Source organism: Toxorhynchites rutilus, chromosome 2, assembly GCF_029784135.1.
Source record: "Toxorhynchites rutilus septentrionalis strain SRP chromosome 2, ASM2978413v1, whole genome shotgun sequence".
Taxonomy (NCBI): Eukaryota; Metazoa; Arthropoda; class Insecta; order Diptera; family Culicidae; genus Toxorhynchites; species Toxorhynchites rutilus.
This window is the reverse complement of record NC_073745.1, coordinates 34,656,775-34,681,702: the sequence shown is the minus strand read 5'-3', so window position 1 is coordinate 34,681,702 and position 24,928 is coordinate 34,656,775. Positions and strand designations below refer to the sequence as shown.

Below are 24,928 nucleotides of genomic sequence, written 5' to 3'. Positions count from 1 at the left end.
CACTTGTCTTTTTCCGCACGCCAATGTTTTCATTCCGCGGAAACCGGTGTGCAATTTCAAGCCAATCCCAGAAGCCGATCTCGCCATCAATGATGATGATGCTGCTGGAATGCTGGAAAGCGGTGAACCCCGAACAACGAACCTCACATGGATGCTGGATTTTCTGCGATGAAAATGAGGTCCTTAACTGCACATGGAGTGGATTTTTCCCTTTCGCTATACCTTTGAACCCATTTTTCATTTTTAACCCAGTTGATTACAGGGGCCCCTTTTGGCCCCTGTCCATCCCTCTTCCACTAGCCCGCCAGATTCGATTTACTTCCTTTCGTTATTGAAAGGTAAAATTGAATTTCTGCGGCAAATCGAGGAGAGAGAGAGAGAGAAAGAGTGCAGCAGCATAAACTCCGTCCGCCTTTTATGGTTCGACTAGAAGCGCTGTGCGCTTCAAAGCGGCCCGGTACAGGAACAGCGGTAGACAGCAGGTGAATTGAATTAGTTTTTGGGATAATGGTTCGATGAATACTTTATATAAAATCGGGGAGAAAACAGAGCCGGCCCCTTTCAAAGAAGAAGTGCACTCCGATGAAATATTGGTTCGTATTCGACGGAAAATATATGTATAAATATAAAGGAAACTAATTCCATCAATGCTACCGAGTGCTCTCGTTTGATTATACCGTTTCGCCTTTTTTTTTCTTGCTTGATTTCAGTTCATCGGAACCCAAATTTTCTTGTTCGTCCTCACCATCGTCGGCTCGGCCATCATTCTGGACTACTCGACCGTGGACTCAAGCATTCAGCCTCTGATCCGCCAAACAATGCTCCGGTTCATCTCGACCTCCGAACATCCACACTCATCGGCTGCCCTAAAGCTCATCCAGGAAAGCGTAAGTAGACCCACCTCCCCTCTCTAATCTCTAATCACCAATTGATTTCTCGACTCATTAATCCAACTCGATTTTCGCCCGTGGGGCTGTAACACTCGCCAAGCATTCGGGGAATCAGTTTTGAGTTCATTCACACGAAGAGGGAGCGTCTCGAGAGGTTGGAGTGTTGAAATTTGATCTTTTAATGGATATTTGTTTACTCAGCCTCAATCCCCGAACCTGGGATTCCATGGAAACGAAAAAGTCTGAATATCGAATACAGAATAATATTCGATCGATTTTTTAGAATTCGATATACGTTTAACTAATTAAAACAGACAACATTTTACCAACCGAACTCCATTATCAGCTCACGTTACATATTCAATTGCAATGCTCTGGACACTATCGGTGAAAAGTGTTCCCTCAGACCCGCCAAATATCATCACCCCGGATTGTTGAGTTCAAGCTCATTATCTTTTTTCACTGGTAGCCGAACAGAGGGCCACTACAGGGAAGGGATGCCAATATTGTTTACAATCTACACTGCGTTTCACAACTATAGAACCACTCATTTCTTCTGAGTTTCCAGAGATATTAAGGAAGTTGGTTGAATTGAAACTGAAGTGTAGAGTACAATAACTATCTTCATTTATGAGACTGGCCATTTCAACTTTATTGTTGTGTTCAAGGGCGAAACATTCAAAAAACTATAATTCCAGTGTTTCATAACTATATAACCAGATGGGAAAACTCACACTCCTTTACAAAATTAACGCAAATTGAACATGAATTACAATAAGTTTCTAATTCACAGGACATCTATAGTTCTCAATCAGTGCAAATAACCTATTCGGGGCTGTTACGACCAAGCTGTGCCATGTTGTAGTGGATATCTCGTTCTACGCAGAGGAAACTGCTCGTTTAAGCTCTTCAAATCACTCATACTGCTGGTAAGCTGCATCTACTATTCATCCGATCACTCCTCATAAGTTCCTGACAGGATTTTGATTTGGTAAACAAGCTGACCAGTCCAGAATCTGAAGCCCCTATTCATTAAACCATGACCTTCCAGATTTTATGAATTGATGGCAAATTACCGAATTATCACATTGTTTTTGACGCAAAAATAGCCGTAAATGATTCTTAAGTACTTCGTTGCACTTCTGACTGTTCATTCGTGTCGATGGTAAGCTATCTGCCGCCTGCAATGTTACGAGTTAAAAAATTAAATGACACTTTTCTAGTTTAATTTTCTCAGTCAGAAGAGTTTAAATAGTGAAACCCATGGGATAAGCTTCCACATTAGTTTTTGGTTCGGCAACTTTGGAGATGGGATTTTCAGAATTTTCTCAAAAACGCCTGGTTTAGATAGTTTACCATCAACACGAATGAACAGACAGAAGTACAACGAAGTACTTCAGAATCATTTATTGCTGTTTTTGCATCAAAAACAATGTGATAATTGGGTAATTTGGCATCAATTCATAAAATCTGGAAGGTCTAACATGTTTTAATGAATAGGGGCTATAAATTCTGGACTGGTCAGCTTGTTTACCAAATCAAAATCCTGTCAAGAACTTATGAGGAGTGATCGGATGAATAGTAGATGCAACTTGCAAGCAGTATGAGTGATTTAAAGAGCTTAAAGGAGCAGTATCCTCTGCTTAGAACGAGATATACACTAAACCATGGTACAGCTTGGTCGAAACCACTCCGAATAGGTTATTTGAACTGATTGAGAATTAAAGAAGACCTACGAATTAGAAACTTATCGTATTTCATGTTGAATTGGCATTAATTTTGTAAAGGAGTGAGAGTTTTTCCATCTGGTTCTATAGTTATGACACACTGGAATTTCAGTTTTTTAAATGTTTCGCGCTTGAACACAACAATAAAGTTGAAATGGCCAGTCTTATAAACGAAAATAGTTATTGTACTCTACACTATATACTTCAATTCAACCGACTTCTTACATATCTCTGGAAACTCAGAAAAAATGAGTGCTTCTATAGTTGTGAAACGCATTGTATAATATCGTAGATGAGCAACTCTTAATGACATCGACAAATGACCAAACATGAGTATTTTTGATTCGAATGTTTGTAAATAATCCGTTTGAATTGGAGGAGATATGAGTTTTCCACAGCAATTGGGAATTTTTTGACTCAAGTGTAACTTTTGAGAAGGGCGTATCGATTTTAGTAAGTGAAATCTGTAATAATTTATATCTCAAAAACTATGAGTCGTAACGAAATAGAGTCTTAGAAAGAGTTATAGGGTATTAATGTTAAAACGTGAAGAAAACATACACTGAGAAAAAAATAGTACTTTTTTTTCATTTCCAAAAATTGAAGTTTTCAATTTGTGTTAGTCAAAATATGTATTTTTTAGAAAATTATTGAAAAAAAAATATTTATTTAAATTTATTTAAAAACTATTTAGAATTTTTAAAAAATGAGTCCAAAATGGTTAAGCTATTTCTGACGAATTTTGTGGAAATACGAATTTTTATGAATTTTCGAAACTTCAAATTGTTGTATGTCATTTCTAGCCACAAATTATGAATCCTGATGTGATTTAACAAAAAGCTTTTTATCAGCCTCCTACTAAATACAACAATTCTCGAGATATTTGAAAAAGTATTTCCAATTAATTGTCTTTTCATAGTAAACTAGGCGAACTTCGTCCCGCCCAACATTTGTTTTTTGTTATCAATACCTTCAAACATTCACGTTTTCTTACTATGAGCAAGTTCATGGGTCCAATCGCAGAACTGTTGATTGATTGATCTTCTTATCAACCCCGTTGAATTTACCTTTTACTATAAAATTCCTAGTAAACTCATCATTATAATATCAGATTATTTTCAGACACAATTTTCGGTCAAGATTTTTCAACCAATTGCAAATAACATGTTTCTCCGTTACATGGAATAAATGTTTTATACAGAAAATATGATAGAATAAAGACGCCCCTGTAATTTATGTTTCATTTGTATGACAGCCCCCCTTAGAGAAGAGGGGGGGGGTGTTTAACCACCATAGAAACATTTATTGTACTCTGAAACCTCCATATGCTTAATTTGGTTCCATTTGCTTGATTAGTTCTCGAGTCATGCAGAAATTTGTGTTTCATTTGTATAGCAGCACCCTCCCCCCCCCCCCGTAGAAGGGGGGTGTGGGAAATCTAACCACTGTAGAAAAAAATATTACACCCTAAAACCTTCACATGCCAAATTTGGTTTCATTTGCTTGATTAATTTTCGAGTTACGCAGAAATTTGTGTTTCATTTGTATGGCAGCCCTCCCTTAGAGAGGTGGGGTGGAGAGTCTAACTACCATAGAATCATTTATTGCACCTTAAAATCTCCACATGCCAAATTTCGTTTTATTTGCTTGATTAATTCCCGAGTAATGTTGAAAGGGCCTGGCCGGGTAAGGGAGTAAAAAGTGCCCCCAAACCAAATCACTAGCTGTATAGCAAATATTGTAAATGATATTAAATAAGAAATTTTGGTGGTTTATTTGAACCCCTATGTGGTTTGACATAGGATCTATAGTGAAAAACGTACTTTTTCGTTTATTTAACGCCACCTTCAAAAGATCCGAGATAAGAATTTGAAAAAAATACAGAATGTGCATCTTATCACGGTGTATCAAGAAAAATTATCAAAAAAATATTTCATCAAAAATTTTAGTACCAAAAAAAATATTTAAAATTTGAAATTTTTTTTTTGGTTTTAGAGATTCAATACTACTCTAATTCATATTTAAATGTGCTCTTACGGCTTTTCTAGATTGATGAATATCTTCAAGCTGTTTTTATTTCAAATATCTAATAATAAAAATAAAATAATAAAAAAAAATAATACACAGTACAAAAAAATTTTATAGATTTTCTGGCATTTCGAAATTTTGAAAAAAAAATATAACTTTGAGACCACAAATCCGATTTGTTTTTTTTTATTTTAATCTTTCAATTGAAAACCACGAATACAATAAAATAATCGATTTCAAAAAACTAAAAATAATAATGCAGATGATGAAGAAAATTATTTTTGTGTCACACAATGCTCTGAAAAATTCAGGAAAAATTACGCCACATGTAGAAAAAAGACACATACGAACGCATTTAAATAAAAATTTGAGCAGGAGTGGGTCTCAAAGTTATATTTTTTTTTTCAAAATTTCGAAATGCCAGAATATCTATAACATTCTTTTGTATTGTGTATTTTTTTTTACTTTATTTTTATTATTAGATATTTAAAAAAAACAGTTTGATGATATTTATCAATCTAGAAAAGCCGTAAGAGCACATTTAAATATGAATTAGAGTAGTACTGAATCTCTAAATCCCAAAAAAAAATTCATTTCCATTTCATTTCAAAAATTTCCAAAAAGTTACAATTCCAAATTGCTGTGGAAAACTCATATTTTCTCCAACCCAAACGGAAAACAAGCTTTCATTCGAATCAAAAATACTCATGTTTTGTCATTTGTCTATTTCATTTGGGATTGCTCTATTGAAAATACAGTGGAGTAAAAATCGTGATTTTTGAAGATTTAGATTGAATTATTAGGAGAAATTGTTTATAACGACATTGCAGCGATACAAAAAAATATAGAAGTTGGGTGTTAAAGAACAAATTGTGGAGCGGTTCAAGAGCTTCTATTAGGATGATAGAAACAATCGAGTTTATGATGAATTTTTGGGTTAAAATTAATAATAACATTTTCAGCAGCACTGTCTTTAAGTTTTTAACTTCCATAATGTTATTCAAATCTTCTAATTTAGATGTTTCACAACTATATTCTGTAATAATTTTTGTCATCTTTAAAATGGAAGCAACAGAACCATCCTTCGTATCGTACTTATTGAAGTAGTGCCAGTTTGAGGCACTCCATCATTGTTGAAATTCGACAACATGCGAAGAAGGATTTTTTTCATCAAAGATTATCGTCTATCACCTTCTGAGAGATTTTGGATAAATTTAATTTTTCCATGTGAGAAAGGTGCTTTTTGACTCTAAAGGAAGGAATCAAAAATAAAATTCTTCTTTTACATTTAAGAAAATTAGAAATATATGCACAAAAATTAAATTTTTTTTTTTGGTTCGATTACACACAGTGAAAAATAATTGAGACTGTAATTAAACGATTCTTTTAATATTGAAATACAAAAGAAGAAAACGAAAAAGAAAGATTAAAGAAACAAAACACGAAAAAACTTAAAAATGCAAACAAATTGTACATTGTGAAAAGATTCGAGTTCTTGTGTGTGTTTTGTGTGATTTGTTCTCCATTAATTTGAGGATTGCTGTTTTATTTTCCATTTTATGATTTACTTCCATTTGTTCTGAACGGTTTATGATATATTATATTTTGAAACTTTTTTCGATTCGAGTGTTAACCAAATTTCCACTTCATCCATTCATCGAATTTACATCACACTAAAAAAATACCAGAATCATGAGGCAGATTGAAGAAGGCAAACTTTTCAGTATAGTATTCGAATTTTTGGAAGTATTTAATCTTAGATTCATTTATTTACCTTTAAATTGGGTTGTCCGGATAGTTCATGTCGATTTTTAGGGCAATATCACAAGAACATGTTCATAGGTAGACACACTTTTATTCAATGTTGGATTTATTCCACAATATTTCTCCATTTTCACGCTTCTTGAAAATTCCATCCACCCAGAATTTAGTTGATTTCTCAGCGATAAATTGGTGGACAACGCAGAAAATATACTTGCATTTGAAATAGTTTTGCAGCAATCTGAACAAGCTATAATCCGGACATGTAAAATCTTTTATTGTCAGATTCAGGTTGGCTTAGCATTGTCCTGGTAAAACACGAATACTATTATATTAGTTAATTATGGATGATTGTCCTGGATCGCTGATTTGAATTCTCTTCGGATGAAGATTTCGATTTTCTTATTCCATTTCTTTTTTGTTTGACATAGTTGTAAATGACTCATTTTTCATTACCCGTCATGATTTGCCCCAAAAACGAAGTATTTTGCTTGCGTTTATAAAGCAGGTCCCATGGCCAGGTCGCAGGTCACGATGCGATGCATTGAATGTGTTTCAGTCAAATTTTGCCAAACGTATAGATTTACAAAAACTAGTTTCACCAGATGCCCATGAACAGTAGCGCTTCAGGAAAATGAAAGCATCAAAATAACAATGCGATCAAATGCCTTACTAAAATCAGTATCAAAAACTTATGAGTTGTTTTTTTTTTTAAGAATCCGTGTATGTATCTTTTTTCATGTGTTCCGAAAATATTTAAAATGCATTTTATGTGATTTTTGTTTTTTTTTTTTAATTCTATCAGATAACCAATTTTAATTACGACTGAGATTTTATAAAGGCGTATCAGAGTTAGATATCTGATTAAAATATGAAGTGCGAAAAAGTTGTTGTATCATCATAAATAACATTTTGAATCAGTCGTTGAAAATCTTTCTTGCAAATCGAATTTATTATCAAAAATGTGTATAACTCATAACATGTCCCCTTCGATATTTTCAAAACATTTTCATTGAAAAACCCTTTCAATTTATCAAAGTTTGACGTTTAATGATGCCGTGTCGGACTCACCGAAATGATTTGAATTTTGAAAATTTCCATAAACGTCAATACGAAATCGTAACCATTTCAGAAAAGTAATACTAAAATGGAATCTACATGCGAGTTTATGCGGTATATAACCGTTTCTGGTCACTTACTATTCAGCCATTCCATGCCAAGCCGATATAATGGTTCTCAGATTTTCGTTAGACCCATATATATTTATTTTTTTAATTAGGGCGCCCATTGCCATTTAAGGGTGGTCCGAAAAATCAATTTTTTCCACGTTTTCCCAAAAATGACTTTTTTCAATAATTCATAACTTTTGGACCACTAAACCGATTTGGATAATGGACATATCAAATTGAAGCCAATGAATTAGCCTTTCATTAAAAATAATGAACTTGCAAAAACAATGGATTTAATTTTTCTAATTATTGATTGTAGTCGTTTTTTATTGTTTTCATGGCTTTGGACTTGAGGGCGCTATATTTTTTATATTTTTTCTGGAAAGCTGAGAATTTTTCACATAACATATCTCGATGCTATTTTTTTCGTGTTTAAGATATGATTTTTTGAAGTTAACCTATAGTTCGAAAAAACAATTTTTCCCCCTTTTATCCAAAAATTACTTTTTTTTTTAATTCATAACTTTTGAACTACTGAACAGATTTAGATGTTCGACATATTGAATTGAAGGCAATGAGCTTTTTTGAAAATATATTGCACTTGCGAAAAAAATTGATTTATGCATGGGCAATCTCTAAAACCGATTCAAAAATGTACTTTGGTTTTTTCAGAGACAAATTATAAAGCAATGGACAGGAAACTTAAAACCCGTTATGTTCATATAAAGCAAATTTCTGGAGCTCAGTCATATCATAGCTTAAGGCCAGAAAATGAAAATTATATAATCATAAAAACTATTCTCGTTCTCGGAAGAAGAACATTCTGTGAAACTGTAAAAGTAGCTTTGAGCAGTGTTGAAAAAAATCATCTTCGCTAAGCTCAAATGCATAGATTTCCAGGCTAGGTTACATCGAAAACCTATATATTCCACACGAAAATCAAAATGACAGATCCAGACGACCAGTGAATATGAGCAAATAAACTTTTGTTCTTCAATATGTTTTGAAGTTTATTTTTTCCACCCAGTGTCATTTTCATCTCGATTATTCAAGATGCCAATTTCATTTTAGCCAAATGAATATCAGCTGTTGGTTACTTTCAACCTGAAGCAGCCGTGTGCGGTTGTTTTTATTTATGCCGTTGTTACCGTCTCGCCAAACAAAATCATGCGCGATTTTTTGCAAAGTTCGTTTCATCGAACTCTGGCGTTTTTGTTCTCTAAAAGGTTCAGCCTGACTATTTTTTGACGTAGGACTACATCTTTCATTTCTATACCGGGGTGTAAAATCAAAGTTTCGAAACCGAAAGCGTTACGCCGGAGACCGAGATTTTGAGCGTTAATAGCTCCTGAACAACTGAACGAAATGGTATGATAAACACTTCATTCTAAAGATAAAATGTCTACGCGTTATATACTTGTTACTTTTTGATCCAAAAACTTGTTTCAATAGCCTTAAAATTGTTCTCGAAACAGGCTATTGAAATCACCAATCGGTATATAAGCGAGCGCCGCTCGGATATCCACTCAGTTCTAATTGAACAACGATTGGAGCATGTTGTCGCTGTTGTGGTGAAGCTCTTTGTTTATCATGAAAGTGCGGATGAACGGTGTCACCAAGAGCCTGTTTGTGCACCTTAGGCCAGAAGGGAATCCATCAGGAGGAGAGTGATGCCACAAACGGTTCCCCGGGAAGACATCGCTACACACACACATATACGCGCGGAATTCTTTCCGTTTGGATGCCATTCAGCATCGAGAAAGTTCCGGAAAGATCTAATCATTTCTGGAAAATAATATGCCAGTTCCTCTGGGAATTTAAAAATACATTCATGTGAAAGAGTTCTAACCATGTAACAGCGATCAAATTCATTTGATTTTGTAATTTTTCAACCAAGTGTAATTAGCAGGAAAGCTTCTGAAGATTATTCTTCCCCATCAGTAGGATATTTCCATATCCAATATTGTATACGCACGCAATCGATTATTGCTCAGTCGCCGAAAGCTTCGAGCTCAGAGAGTTCATTCCCCTCTAGTTTGCCTTCCAAATTGCCATCGTAAACCACACCTTCTCTCGATTCAATCACACACAAAAGTCATACTTAAACGATATTCTGGTGGTGATACGCATTCCATTCTTTGTGTGGACACCGACTGGACAACATCGTTGCTGGACGAGCTGGACGGCGAGGGATCGAGTGCCTTTCTCAAGGCAAGAGGTGGTAGCGCTGGAGTAGAGTAGAGTAGAGTTTTCAAAAGGCCTTTCTCAAGGCTAGAGACGAATGAACTGCAAAAGTTTAAAGTCTCTATAATACAATACCTACCTTCCTTGTACGCATTCATTTTTCGTGAGGACATCGACAAGACAACATCGTTGCCTAACGTGCTGGAGGAGGTGGACGGCGAAGGATCGACACATACACGCGCAGAATTCTTTCCGTTTGGATGCCATTCAGCATCGAGAAAGTTCCGGAAAGATCTAATCATTGCTGGAAAATAATCTGCCAGTTCCTCTGGGAATTTAAAAATACATTCATGTGAAAGAGTTTATTTTAATGTTTTCTATCCATGTAACACTGTGACCAAATATTTTTCAATCAAGTGCTATTAACAGGTGGTTATCGAGTTAGTATTAACAACTGGTGGGCTTCCAGTATCGAGGAAAATGTGGAAATATCTAATCGTTGCTGGAAAATAATCTGCCAGTTCCCCTTGGAATTGAAAATTACATTCAACCAAAAGAGTTTATTTTAATGTTTTCTATCCATAAAATATCCATATAATACATTTGGTTTTGTGATTTGTCAATCAAGTGCAGTTAGCAGGAAAGCTTCGGAAGATTATTCTTCAGAACAAGGTTTTTCGTATCCTATATTGGATGCATAAAACCTTGTGCCTCCAACGTAACGCTCTCGTTTTCGAAGTCCCTCAAATATTCATTTATTCATTCATTCAGAATGGATTTTGATTCAACTTCAAACAAATGATCTCTAAATCAACGATAGTCCTACGTCACCCTTGCGGTTATACCATAGATATAACCCACTTCCTGTTTTTTTTTTTTGACGTGGGACTACGTCTAACCGGAGTATATGGGGGTAAAATGAAAACCTAAACAAAGAACATCCAGGAAAAAATGAAAGATTCCCAACGCTCATAACTCAAAAACATTTCTTAATAGAACGGAAAGATGTTTGCATCAATTGATAGGAAATATCACAATTAATAAAATGTTATTTTCCATGAGATTAACAATTGAATAACTGTAAAATGTCATGCGTTATCTAAACGCCCTAACTGCCTAGTTTTGATTGGCCCGATTTACGGTTTCCCCAACACAAACTTCAAAATCAATGTGCCTGGGAGAATCCACTTTGCAAATATATGCAAGTTGGGGGTATTTTTGTGCATACCAAAATGTGTCTCCCTAACACAGACTTCAAAATCAATGTACTTGTGGGAATCCGCTTTGCAAATATACATGCAAGTAGGCAGTATTTTTGTTCCCATCGATCTGTGTTTCCCTAACGCGGACTTCAAAATCAATGTGCCTGGGGGAATCCGCATTGCAAATATATTCAAGCTGCGTGTACTTTTGTACTCGCTTGTCTTTGTGCAAACCCTGTCCCTAAAACGTACTTCTAAACTGAGAAACCGGGGAAAATCGTCATTTCAGATACTAGAGGTGAATGAACTCTCGCGGTTCGAGAACTACGTAAACATGAGAGATGCAAAAATTTCAGGGGGAAATGTAAAATACAATGATTGTTTGACAATTATTCCGTTCTCATAGTTTGATATTCCTAGGCATCATACTAAACGTAAAAGGACAGTCATCAAATTTACTCATAACGAAGAACATAATCTATTAATATAATTGATCTTACATGGCAATTGTTCAAACTTTTTGCTTACAAACCAAATATGTTGAATTCGAAAATTATATCATTCAATCGATAATTTAATCAATATAATGGGTGTTAAATAAAAAATGAGAATTTTTTCAATACCTTTCAGTAACTCAAATAAAGAGCGTAAAATTTTCTTTCTCCAAGAAAATTGCTCTTTGGGCTCCCTAGATACAGTAGGCGTGTTTGGTGTGTCTAGTTTGAATTTAGTCAAAGCAAAGATGGCGTGGAAACAGCACGTGCTCCGCGAACGCATTGTACGGTTCTACGAAACGCATTTCCAGCAAGGAAAAAGTCACAGGAGGGTTGTGTCCAAGACACGACCGCATAGTTGACGTAGGATTCCGTTAGGATATCTGCTGCATGCTGATTTTGGAATCATTGAATTACATTGTTAAACTCTACGATAATGATTCGGGTCCGTTTTGTCTGGTTGTTAGGTATTGTTTGTTCACTCCACCAGTGTCCATAACCGAGTGATAATGATAGAAGGATGGTGATTAGTCATTAGATGGTGCGTATCACGTACCAAAGCCGCCCTCTGTGGTCCTGGACGAGATGGCTCCTGTGTTATGTATGGATGAAATAAAGAAAAAAAAGCTCATCAAAGCAATATAAGATAATTATCATTATCGAACCCAATTTACTCACCAGTAAAAAAAAGTGTTACTTTAGTATAGAGAAAATATATTTGAAATGGAAAAGTAATTTCATTCATAATTTTTTATTTTCTGAGTGTTTATTCAACCCATTTCCTTTTCTCTTTAAACCCAACGGAACACGATGCTACATGCCTCAATGCGAATTTCAATTTGGCTAACAGCACCCAATACGATATGTAGAGCATATGTGAAATCACTTTTTCGAATATTTCTTCATTTTTCCAATTTTGCTCGTCGCATGAACTTTCCTTGAGAGAAAAAAGTCAAAGGAGGGTTGTGTCCGAGACACGACCGCATAGTTGACGTAGGATTCCGTTAGGCTTTCTGTTGATTTTGGATGTTTGAATTATTACATCGTTAAACTCTTTGACTATGATTTGGGCCATTTTTTTGGTTGTTGGGTATTGTTTGTTCACTCCACCAGAGTTTACCGAGTGATGATGACAGAAGGATGGTAAACAGTCGTTGGATGGTGCGTATCAGATAAAAGACACAGAAGTGGAACGAGATATGATAAAAACCGCCCTCTGTGATTTTGGACGAGATGCCTCCTGTGTTATGTATGAATGAAATGAAGAAAAAAAAACTCACCAATGTGAAAATTAACACAACAAAACAGACAGCTTAAACCAAACGACCCGTTCTCGAGCGGGAACATACCTTGGTTTTTATTTATGAAAATTGAAATAAATCGTTTCATATATCAATCATTTTTAACTGCTACCATATACATTTTTACACTTACACTTGTGCTAAATTTTTCACAATACACGATCGGTCATTGATATGAAATTTCACGAAGCAACCCACATTTAATTTCCAAATTTTAATTTTATCTGCTAGAATTAATCGTATCACACACCTTACTTGCAATATAAAAATACCCCCGACTTGCATATATTTGCAATGTCGATTTCCCTCGGGCACCTTGGTTTTGATGTCTCTGTTAGGGAACCGCTGCATGTGTCGTCAATTTCGACCAATCAGAAGTGGATGTTTCCGTTAGGATAGGAGTTGAGATTTTTCAATTGTTCGATAGTCAGTTTCATAAAATATATTATTTTCTTCAATATAAAAAATTGTTACGGAGTACCGAAATCGATTGACGCAAAAATTTTATCAATCCATCATGAAATGACTGAGCAATAAGCGTTTGAAATTGGACAATTTTCACGATGTGCTCGATTTTAGATTTTCAATTTGTACCTCAATATGTTCCCGAAAGACGTAATCCTACGTCAAAAAAAAAATCATTGAAAATTTCAAGTCATTTTAACACAATAGCTACCATACACAATTTTACACTTACAGTTGTGCTAAAATTTTTACGAAGCAACCAACATAAAAGTTCCAAATTTAAATTTTATTCATATATTCTATTAAGCATAAGTTCTATTCAGTTCATTGAAACATCATTCTTCAATCGAAAGATTCTTATTGGAACGAAAAAACACTTGTTCATCGCTCCCAACTTATTCGCCAGCACGTATGCAATCAGCAATGCCCACGCTAGTTACAATGAGCACTATCCATTTGTACGCGTCGTTAGTTAAACTATCGAGGGTATTTACATGCTGATTTCTCCCAGACACCATGGATTTGAAATCTCTGTTCATGTCGGTGGGAAAAAAATCTCCCCCTACTTCCATGTATCTGCAATGCCAATTTCCCCCAGGCAGCTTGGTTTTGATGTCTCTGTTTGGGACTCGCCGCATATGTCGTCAATTTCGACCTATCAGAAGTGGGTATTTCCGTTAGGATATGGGTTGAGATTTTTCAATTGTTCGATAGTTAGTTTCATGACATATATTATTTTATTCAATGTAAAAAAAATTTATGGAGTGCCGAAATTAATTGACGCAAAAATCTCATCAATTCATCATGAAATGACTGAGCAATAAGCATTTGAAATTGGACAATTTTCACGGTGCGCTCGATTTCCGATTTTCAATTTGTACCCCAATATGTTCCCGAACGACGTAATCCTACGTCAAAAAGTTCACGGTGGCACATTTTAAGAAAGAAAATGTACCTGTCAGTACGGTATATCGTATCCTGGGTTCCCTGAACGTAGAGCGGAAGGTCGGAAGTGGTCGTCCGATGACGATAATGACGAAGCAGAGGAAGACATCGTTAAAGAAGCTGTTTGACAACAAGGACGCAACCAGCCTGCGTGACGCCGGTCGGAAATATGGCTGCTCCCACGTATTGATCCGACGGACCCTCAAGATGGAAGGAATCGTCTGCAGGAAGAAGACGAGGTCGCCGGAGTACACGGAGGAGCAGATTGAGACGGTTAAATCACAGTGTCGGTGGATGACCAAAAAATACCGCGGGACGTCTTTCGTTCTGGACGACGAAAGCTATTTCCCGCTGTCCAAAACGCATATTCCAGGAAATGATAATTACTACTCCAGCGACAAGTCATCCACACCGCCTGAAGTGAAATACAAGTTCAAGCACAAGTTTGAAGAAAAGGTTATGTTGCACATCGCCATTTCCGACCGAGGCATTTCAAAGCCTTGGTTTAAGCCGAGCGGTCTGGCAATCAACCAACAAATCTATCGAGAAGAGTGCCTCGATAAAATCCTGCTGCCGCGAGCATCACGCGGATGGGAAGTACGTCTTCTGGCCGGACAAGGCGTCTTCCCATTACGCCAAGAAGACGCTGGCGTATCTTGAGGAGAAAAAGATACCGTTCGTGCCGAAAGATCTTAACCCAACAAACTTGCCCCAGTGCCGCCCAATAGAGGATTTCTTTGACTCACTCAGTGCCCTAGTGTATAAAAACAGTTGGAGGGCCAAGGACACGAAGTGCCGAAGTGACGTAAGTGCCGTACAACGTTCTTGTGAGAGCATCGCGACAAAGTTGTGTCGAACAGCAGACCACGGCCCTTACTCAAGCATTCACTGACATTTTTTTGAAGAAAATACTTTATGTTATTAATAAAAAATACTGAAATCGATGAAAAAAAATTTTTCTTTATATATGATTGAAAAAATTCTCATTTTTTATTTAACACCCGTTAATACAAATGTTTACTAAGACAACGGTAGTCCCACGTCAACCTTGCGGTTATATCATAGATATAATCCACCCTTTTTTTATTTTTGAACTTTGACTCAAAATCAATGGCAGAACGAATATCGTTTCGAATGTGATGAATATCAATGTGTTGCTTTTGATATTCAAAGTATAAATAACAGTGAAGTTATGAACCCCACTCAATGCCGCATGCATTCATTTTAACAAATTTGTTCATGCATCATCGAAATGAACAAAATGAACTCGTTTGTTATTGTCATCAATATAATGAGGATAGTGTGTTTCAAGCTGAAAAAAAATCATTTACACTGAATCATATTCGTTACTCGTGAATATTTGTTGATGTTCTAAGACACTGGCTTCGAGTATGCTTTATGTATAGAATTAAAAAATATACAAAAAAAATATAATAGATGAATTAATTTAATTCCGAATTTATCACGTGCATAGTCAGAAACCATAAAATTGTCTTATCAAATGGATCAATGTATTTTTTTTTTCCAAAATATATATTTTTATCAAGGCTCATATGGCGTTAGCCTCACGGGGCCGGGAGTTCAATACTTTGACAATTTTTCTTATTATCTATGTTAGTAATATGTAACCGATTACTCGCGGTTGGCTCGAGGTTAGTATTACAAGTGTTTTCGTAATTCGGATGTTGCTGTCTCCAATGCTCTGTACGTGTGCCCGACACGGGATACTTCCTATTGGGATGCAGCTGACCCTTAATCAGCAACGCCCCCCTTGTCTGTACCTCATATCTAGCGTGGTGGATCAATGTAGGCGCATAACAGTTTAGTCGCGTAGGAATATGGAACGAAGACTGAAAACATATTAACTTTGAAAAAAACATATTTCAAAAACGAAAAAAAAAGCATCTCTGATATCGAGATATATTACGTAAAAAATTCTCAGCTTTCAAGAAAAAAATATAAAAACATATAGCGCCCTCTAGTCCAAGGCCATGAAAACAATAAAAAACGACTACAATCAATAATTACGAAAACAAAATCCATTTCTTTTGCAGGTTCAGTATTTTTTTAATAAAAGGCTAGGCTAATTAATCTAAATCGGTTCAGTGGTTCCAAAGTTATGAATTTTTGAAAAAAGTAATTTTTGGATAAAAGGGTCAGAACTGTTTTTTTTTTCAAACCATAGGTTATTTTTGAAAAATCATATATCAAAAACGGAAAAAATTAGATATGCTATGTGAAAAATCCTCAGCTTTCCATAAAAAATATTTTAAAAAATAGCACTCTCTAGTCCAAAGCCATGAAAACTATAAAAGACGACTACAATCTATAATTACGAAAATTAAATCCATTTGTTTTGCAAGTTCAATATTGTTCAATGAAATCGGCTTCAATTTGATATGTCGATTATCTAAATCGGTTCAGTAGTTCAAAAGTTATGATTTTTTGGAAAAAAAAATTTTCGGGCCGCCCTAAAACAGAAATGATCACCCTAACGAAAAAAAAAATACGGGTCTAATATTATGCGATAAAGAACAAAACTATCACTTTTCATAGAAATCTGAGAACCACTATATCGGTTTGGCATGGAATGGCTGTATTTATACACCTGATGCACTAAAAAACCCAAGTAAAGGGTGTGTCACATCAAATTGCATCACGGAAAAAACGCTGTAGAAATTTAATTTTTAGGAATTATATCTTCAGCTTTCGCTTTAAAATCAGATAAGAGTGTATAGATCACGTTGGCCATGCTTCACTTTAAATTTTTGTAAATTTGGAAAAATGTCGTCGAATGAAAAAGAGCGTCGTGAATTAATCCTGTGCACTCATTTCGAGAATCCGGAGTTGTCACATCGGGACATCGGTAAGATGCTGGGAATAGTCCAATCCACGGTCAGCAGAGTACTAAAACGATACTTCGAGAACCTAATCATCGACCGGAAGGTGAAGAACGGCAAAAATGGATGCTCCGTCAGTGAAAAAGATAACAAGTAACTACGCGCTTGTTTAAACGTGATCCGAGAAGTTCGGTCCGGGATGTCGCCAATAAGCTGAATTTGTCAAGTTCATTCGTCCAGCGGACCAAGCAGCGGGAGGGCCTGCGTACATACAAGGTTCAGAAGGCTCCTAACCGCGATGAAAGGCAAAACATGGTGGGGAAGACGCGAGCCCGGAAGCTGTACACCGAAATGCTGACGAAGCCGCATTGCCTGGTAATGGACGACGAAACCTACGTCAAAGCGGACTTTCGTCAGCTGCCGGGCCTGTTGTTCTTCTCCGCAGAGGACAAATTCAGCGTTCCGGAGGAGATTCGCAGCAGAAACTATCCAAGATTGCCAAAAAGTACATGGTGTGGCAAGCGATCTGCTCTTGCGGAAAGCGGAGCGCCCCCTTCGTGATGACCGGCACGGTAAACGGGCAGGTTTACCTTAAGGAGTGCCTACAGAAGCGCTTACTACCACTATTGAAGCAGCACGAGAGCCCAACCATCTTCTGGCCGGATCTCGCTTCGTGCCACTATTCAAAGGACGTGTTGGAGTGGTACGAAGCCAACGGGGTCACCTTCGTGCCAAAGGAAATGAACCCGCCCAACGCGCCGGAGCTTCGCCCAATAGAGAAATATTGGGCGATTATGAAGCAGGACCTCCGGAAGAACCCAAAAGTTGTCAAATCGGAGGCGGACTTCAAGAGAAAATGGATTTCTGTTCAAAAAAAAACTACAACCTGACGTTGTACAGAACCTTATGGACGAGGTAAAGAGGAAGGTGCGAGCATACGGGCTTGGGCTCGAAGTATGAATAAAAAGAAAATGCCAAAAGTTGCTTAATAGTTTATATTTTACTGTCTAAAATTTTCAAAAGGATCGGTCTACTGGGCGAATTTCTACAGCGTTTTTTCCGTGATGCAATTTGATGTGACACACCCTTTAAGTACAAATTGCACTTATTCCATTTTTTCGATACAGATTTTCCGTAAACATTAAACAAATCCATAAATTTGGCATCTCTGAAACAGAGTACCCCCAATCCCAATGGCTAATGCTCAAATCTACCGGTTGCCAATTCCTCCTTCGAAGGGGCGAAGAGAAGGGGTAAACGGTTCATTCAACTGCCAGAAGGAACCCTATTTCATTTAGAGCTCAATAACACATCAACCGAGAAGAGCCTGTTGACTTTGGCTTCACGAGCCTCGTACGGTCGTCAGATGTGTGCACACATTTCAATTCAACCGAAAAGGACCGATAAAAAGGCCCCCCAAACCGAACAAAGAAAGCGCTCGATTCTATTTACTCTGCTAATAGAAGCCGGTTGCCGATTTGAGCGCCCAGGTGGGAAGAGGTGGATGGGGGTCCATCCCGATCATGGTATGAATACCTTTTTAGATAATTGAATTCGACCCACCGGAAGACAATGAGAAAAGCTTAAGGCAGGAATTCTGTGCACTTTCATTTCCCACTCTCTCTCTCTCTCCCCAAGACATCAAAGTGAAACAAATGTTTATTTTCGCTATAGGCTATGGCGGAGGTGATTTTATTTTCTCAAGAAACCTTTCGGCAAACAAAATCTGCTCTGAATGTTGACTAAAACTGAAAAACTGATTCAAAGCTGGACCATCCCCAATTACGCTTGCTGCCCAACTGCTCAAAGAAAAACATACATCCAAATGAAAAATAAACGTCATGCACACTCATCCGGTACCACAACAACAAACGATTTCATTTCAAGCAGAAGTCCTTCCCGATAACGTCGTTGTCTCTGTGCGAATGCCATTCGCCCGTTCTCCGTTCTGGTCAACTGATCCGACCTTACCTTCCCATTCAACGTCAGGAAAAATGAAATTGAAAAATAAAAAACGCTTACCAAGCAGGAAGCATACATGGGAAAGCATATGAGGGTGCTTTCCGCGCGATTCGTCGTTCCCCAAGTTGCGCTGAGAAATTCCACCCAACCGTTCAATAATTTCCTCCCGTAATTGAGTTGTCCACTTAGTGGGAGGTGGAGGTGGCGAAGGAAGGTCCTTTCAAATACGTTTCATTATTTGCGCGGTACTTTCGCTTTTATTGGTGGACAAATAAAAGTGAAACAAAACGAAGCGAAGCTTGGGAAAATACGGCTGCCAGGCAGTGATACCGAAGTGGGTTTGTTTTTATTTGCTCTGATTGTTTAACTGATTGGTCGGCTTGAAAACAGTCCTTTGCTTAGGGTATAGGTAAGAGAACGGTATGAATTAAATGGTCGAAGTGCCGGTCATCCCTTCAACGTGTTCCATAATTAATTTGGTTTGGGACAGTATTGTTAGGATGCGTTCATTTAAGAAAAATAAGTTAACTTTTTAGATATTCAATTTAAAAAACCTACACTTTAGAGAGAGATTTTGGAAACTCGCCTAGTACTCCGCCTAGTTTCACTTACTGCAATGACAGATTGCATGTCTCGACGGCTTCAGAACAAAAGATCCTCACGGGGAATCGCAAAGGTGTCGATCGTATATATCATTTTTCCCGTTTTCAACAAAATTTTCAGGACATAGTTTAACACATAAATTTATAGCATAGCTCATTCTTAATCTTGGAGTGCTTAACTAAAGATGATCAGCCAAAATGGTTAGACTAACCAAGAGTAAAAAACAATGCATTCAGAATTCAACTATCTCCGAGTTGGATTGTGATGTGAGCAAATGTTATTGGAGTTGTCGTAGCAATGAATAACATTTGAGAGTTGAAACAGCATAAGATGAATCCCGCAAAAAAATGAAACAAATTGAAAAAGATAACTAATGAAGAAAGAACCCAGCAAACATTAAATCGCATAACAATCGTATATATAACATCATATGCCCTAACTGGCATATGCATGCAAAAGTGAAGGCCATATACATACATGGCAAATGCTTTCCAAATTAGTTTGGATGAATATGCAACTTTGATCGCATAGAATAGCGATTATGTTGAAATTGAATTGCGATCTAATATGAATATATTCATGAATTGTCAACGCACCTAATACAGGTACACTTCGATATAACGTACATTTCACTTTCAAAATTGTACGTTGTATCGAATTGTACGTTATATCGAAACATAATAAAGTACTCACAAACGTAGTCTATAATACATTATTGTGTTGCTGTTTTAGTAAAGTTAATGAATAACTTCAATCAGAAGACGAAGCCAGCCTTTCTCATGATGTTTCCCTTCGTACTGTTGATTAAAGCTTGATTCATTTAGAATCCGGAATCACAAAATTAGCTGTATTTCGGGATTGATTGAAGGTACAAAACTTGTTTTAGCATCAAAATACAGATAATTCATTGTTCTATCAGGAAAAAAATAATGAAATTTTTTTTCCTTTACACTTTAGAAATGTGTACGTTATATCGAGTGACGTTATATCGAAGTTTCCCTGTACGACTTTTGCCATACTCATATTCGATTTATTACAGATATAGAAAAAAACAAATGGCGCAAAATACTTTCGTAAAATGTTTATTATAGCCTCACGAATCGCCATTTTTATATATGAGTATTTATATTTGTAGAAATAATAATTATTCAATTTACTTGTGTTGGGAGTGGAATATAAATGTTTAAAATGGCACAGATTGATGTTTGGTGAAAACTGATCCGATGTGGGTTCGAACTCCGGTCGTCTGGATTATCATCCACCAGCTATCTCGCGCGGCTATCTGAAATTTAATTCAACAGCGGTTAAAACTCATACATATGATTCGATATGGTATAACCTAATACGTTTTATGCAGTAGGATCAGTCATTCCTGGTTGCCGATTTTATTATTTAAGGAAAGGATCTTTGATTATTTTAGAAACTTTGACTTTTATAGAAACCAAATATATAATATCATCGAACTGGAATAATAAAAAATAAACGAATATCAATGAAACTATCTCAATTTTAAATTATTTTTATTACAATTTTCACTATATAATTTGTTTTCTTAATCATATCCAACTAAATTCTGATTACTATCATAATGAATACAATAAATCAATTTGGCAATCTTGCAAAGCGATGCGATGTAATGTGCCAAATTCGATGTGATTTATATTATATCTAAGATTGGCGTTCAATGGCGTAGTTCACTTTGTTTTGCTGCATGTTTGATTAGAAGGGATGTTTGCCGTTGTTATATCATCGAACATTAGCAATTTCGAGTGCTGATATTCAGAAGTCCATTTTTGTAGATCATTTGTCATTGTTGGAGCATGTCATTGACATTTCAATATGATGTAATATGTTCTTTATTAGGATCTAATATGATTTACTGCTTCATGGTTTTCTTCAGCATGCAACACGATTTACTGCAGTACTGAATCGATTTAAATTATACGCTTACACGACACACAAACTGCATCAGCGTAATATACGCATATGATGCGGCCTAAATATATGTCATGACAATGTACATCATAAAACTGATGTTTATTATACCGAATTGCGACTTAATTTGATAATGATATATAAAATCGAGTTTTTACATATTATGCGATTTCAAATATACACGATACATACTTTGATTGATATTGTATGCGATTATGATTTATTCTGATTTCTTGTAAGACTAAGCACGTGCAAAATTATACGATTTAATGTTTGCTGGGAATTATGTTTAGAAGTGAAAAAATTGCATTTTAAATTTAGAATAATTAAATATTAGGCTGTCAAAAAAGTCCTGCGGTATTTCCGCGAGGTGTCGTTGTAAGCGCGTAGTTCTAGTTGTATTCATTGTATCGAGTCATACTATAGCTTGTTGGAAAGGTATTTTTGCGCGCTATAATATAGTCCTTGACAGTGTTTTGTTTGGTTAAGTCGTTCGTGAGTTATAGTGTCGCAAGTATGGAGCAAAATAAAGAGAAAATCCGACATATTTTACAGTACTACTATGACAAAGCCAAAAATGCATCTCAAGCTGCCAATAAAATTTGTGCAGTTTATGGACCCGATACAGTTTCCATTTCCACCGCACAACGATGGTTTCAACGTTTTCGTTCTGGTGTAGAGGTCGTCGAAGATGCGCCACGCTCCGGAAGGCCTGTCGTTGAAAATTGCGACAAAATCGCTTAATTAGCCGAGAAAGACCGGCATAGTAGCAGCCGTAGCATCGGCCAAGAGCTGGGGATAAGTCATCAAACCGTTATTAACCATTTGAAGAAGCTTGGATTCACAAAGAAGCTCGATGTATGGGTACCACACACGTTGACGCAAAAAAACATCTTTGACCGTATCGACGCATGTGAATCGCTGCTGAATCGCAACAAAATCGACCCGTTTCTGAAGCGGATGGTGACTGGCGATGAAAAGTGGGTCACTTACGACAACGTGAAGCGCAAAAGGTCGTGGTCGAAGCCCGCTGAAGCGGCTCAGACGGTGGCCAAGCCCTCATTAACGGCCAGGAAGGTTCTGCTGTGTGTTTGGTGGGATTGTCAAGGAATAATCTATTATGAGCTGCTTCCCTATGGCCAAACGCTCAATTCGGACCTGTACTGCCAACAACTGGAACGCTTGAAGGTAGCACACATGAAGAAGAGGCCATCTTTGATAAACAGAGGCCGCATTGTCTTCCATCAGGGACAACGCCAGGCCACACACTTCTTTGGTGACGCGCCAGAAGCTCCGGGAGCTCGGATGGGAGGTTCTTTTGCATCCGCCGTATAGTCCGGACCTTGCACCAAGTGACTACCACCTGTTTTTGTCCATGGCGAACGAGCTAGGTAGTCAGAAGTTAGCCACAAAAGAGGCCTGTGAAAATTGGCTATCCGAGTTTTTTTGCCAATAAGGAAGCGAGCTTCTATAACAGGGGTATTATGAAGTTGGCATCTCGTTGGGAACAAGTCATAGAACAAAACAGCGCATATTTGACTTAAAACAGATGATTGTAACTAATTTTATGAACAAATGAAAATTAAAAAAAAATACCGCAGGACTTTTTTGACAGCCTAATATAAACTGTACAGTATTGAAAAAATGTATCATTTATGTTTCAGCGAAATCATTGAGTTCGTGTATTATTTTAGTCAATTCATACTCTTTCTAATAGGAGTACCGGTAAGTTCCTTCGTTTTTCTTTCAAAAATTAATGCTTTATTCTGCAAAAATGGTTACAAATTGAATATTCAAAGTATTGCCCATCGCTAGTCACAACTTTTTTCTATCTTTCTGGCAATTCAAGGTTCCCATTGCGGAAATAATCGGTCGGTTTGTCGGCTAACCACGAATCGATCCATTTTTTGACTTCATCAAAATTGGAGAAGTGCTGGTCAACCAAGCCATGTTGCATCGATCGCAAATGATAACAATCAGACGGAGCAATGTCTGGAGAATACGGTGGGTGAGATGGGATCTCCCATTTCAGCGTTTCCAAGTATGTTTTGACCAGTTTTGCGACATGCGGCCGCGCATTGTCGTGCTGCAGAATAACTTTATCGTGTCTTTGCTCGTATTGTGGCCGTTTCTCCTTCAGTGCACGACTCAAACGCATCAATTGTCGTCGGTATTGGTCCTCCTTAATGGTTCATTTGGTTTTAGCAGCTCATAGTACACCACACCCAGCTGGTCCCACCAAATAGACAGCATAACCTTCTGGCCGTGAATTTTCCGCGCGGCCGTCAATGTTGATGGCCGGAGTATCGTATCGTCGTAATTGTCGTTATTGTCGTAATGGACCCACTTTTAATCGCCAGTAACGATTCGATGCAGAAAACCCTTTCTTTTATGCCGTTGGAGCAGTTGTTCGCACGTGAAAAACGGCGTTAGACGTCTCGTGGCTTCAATTCATACGGTACCCAATGTCCTATCTTTCGGATCACTCCATTGCTTTTAAACGATCGGATATGGTTTACTGAGCTAATCCAAGTGTATCTACAAGTTCTTGTTGGGTTTGTGACGGATCTTGATCGAGCAAAGCCTCCAATTCTTCAAACTTTGTTGGCGGTCCGGAATGTTCTTCGTCTTCCAAGTCAAAACTTTTAACACTTTTGAATCGTGCAAACCACGTCTGACACGTTCGCTCAGTTGAAGCAAAAAAGGATCGCAATGACAGTAGCTTTCCAACGAATGCCTGGAATAATAATCAAGTTACGCCATCTGTTGTAAAACCGAAGAAACTTACCGGTACACCTAATATAAATTTTCCTTTAAACTTTTCTAGTTTTGTTTCAATTCAATAAATTTTCAATGTTTACTCGTCGCATTTCACTCCTTGGTTTTTGTTTTATTATCAGTATTTCATATCAGTTTTCTCTCCTTTTTATTTGTTACTTTTGACTTCGAATATTCAAAAAAAATTTTTTTTTAATTACTCGCTCATACCTATTTAGATTTTTTCAAACTTTAACCTACTTCAGTATTCGATTTGTTATCGTAACTAGAACTTGTCTTCCTTTTGTATCTGATTTTCAAAATCGTGTACGTAGTATCTGATGGCTCACTGCCATCGGGAAATTTCTCACAGTGTCTTAAAATGTTTCAAAAAGTTTATGTTCAAAATTAATTATAATTATATATTTTTATTTTTTTTAAATTATAATTTTTAATAAATATTTTTTATAATTATTACAGATAGAATAAATACACAATTCGCAAGAGATGGTTCTACTTAACGCCTCTCTTCCTGATTTATTCATATATTATTTTCGTTTGATTTTTATTTTTTGTTTCATTTTTTTGAGTTCTGACTGATTGTTTCTCGTACTTTCTCGTACTCGTACTTAGAGAGGGGGGTGAAGAGTCTAATCACCATAGAA

The 24,928-nt window shown here is 36.8% G+C and overlaps 1 protein-coding gene across 1 annotated transcript in view; it reads left to right on the top strand.

Annotated features, from left to right (window-relative positions):
- The window catches only part of LOC129769989 (tetraspanin-2A), a 197,661-nt gene that overhangs the window by 143,540 nt on the left and 29,193 nt on the right, over window positions 1-24,928 (top strand). The window contains exon 3 of the mRNA XM_055772544.1: window positions 711-887. Within this exon, the coding sequence (XP_055628519.1) occupies window positions 711-887 (177 nt within the window). The remainder of the gene's footprint in view (window positions 1-710; window positions 888-24,928) is intronic.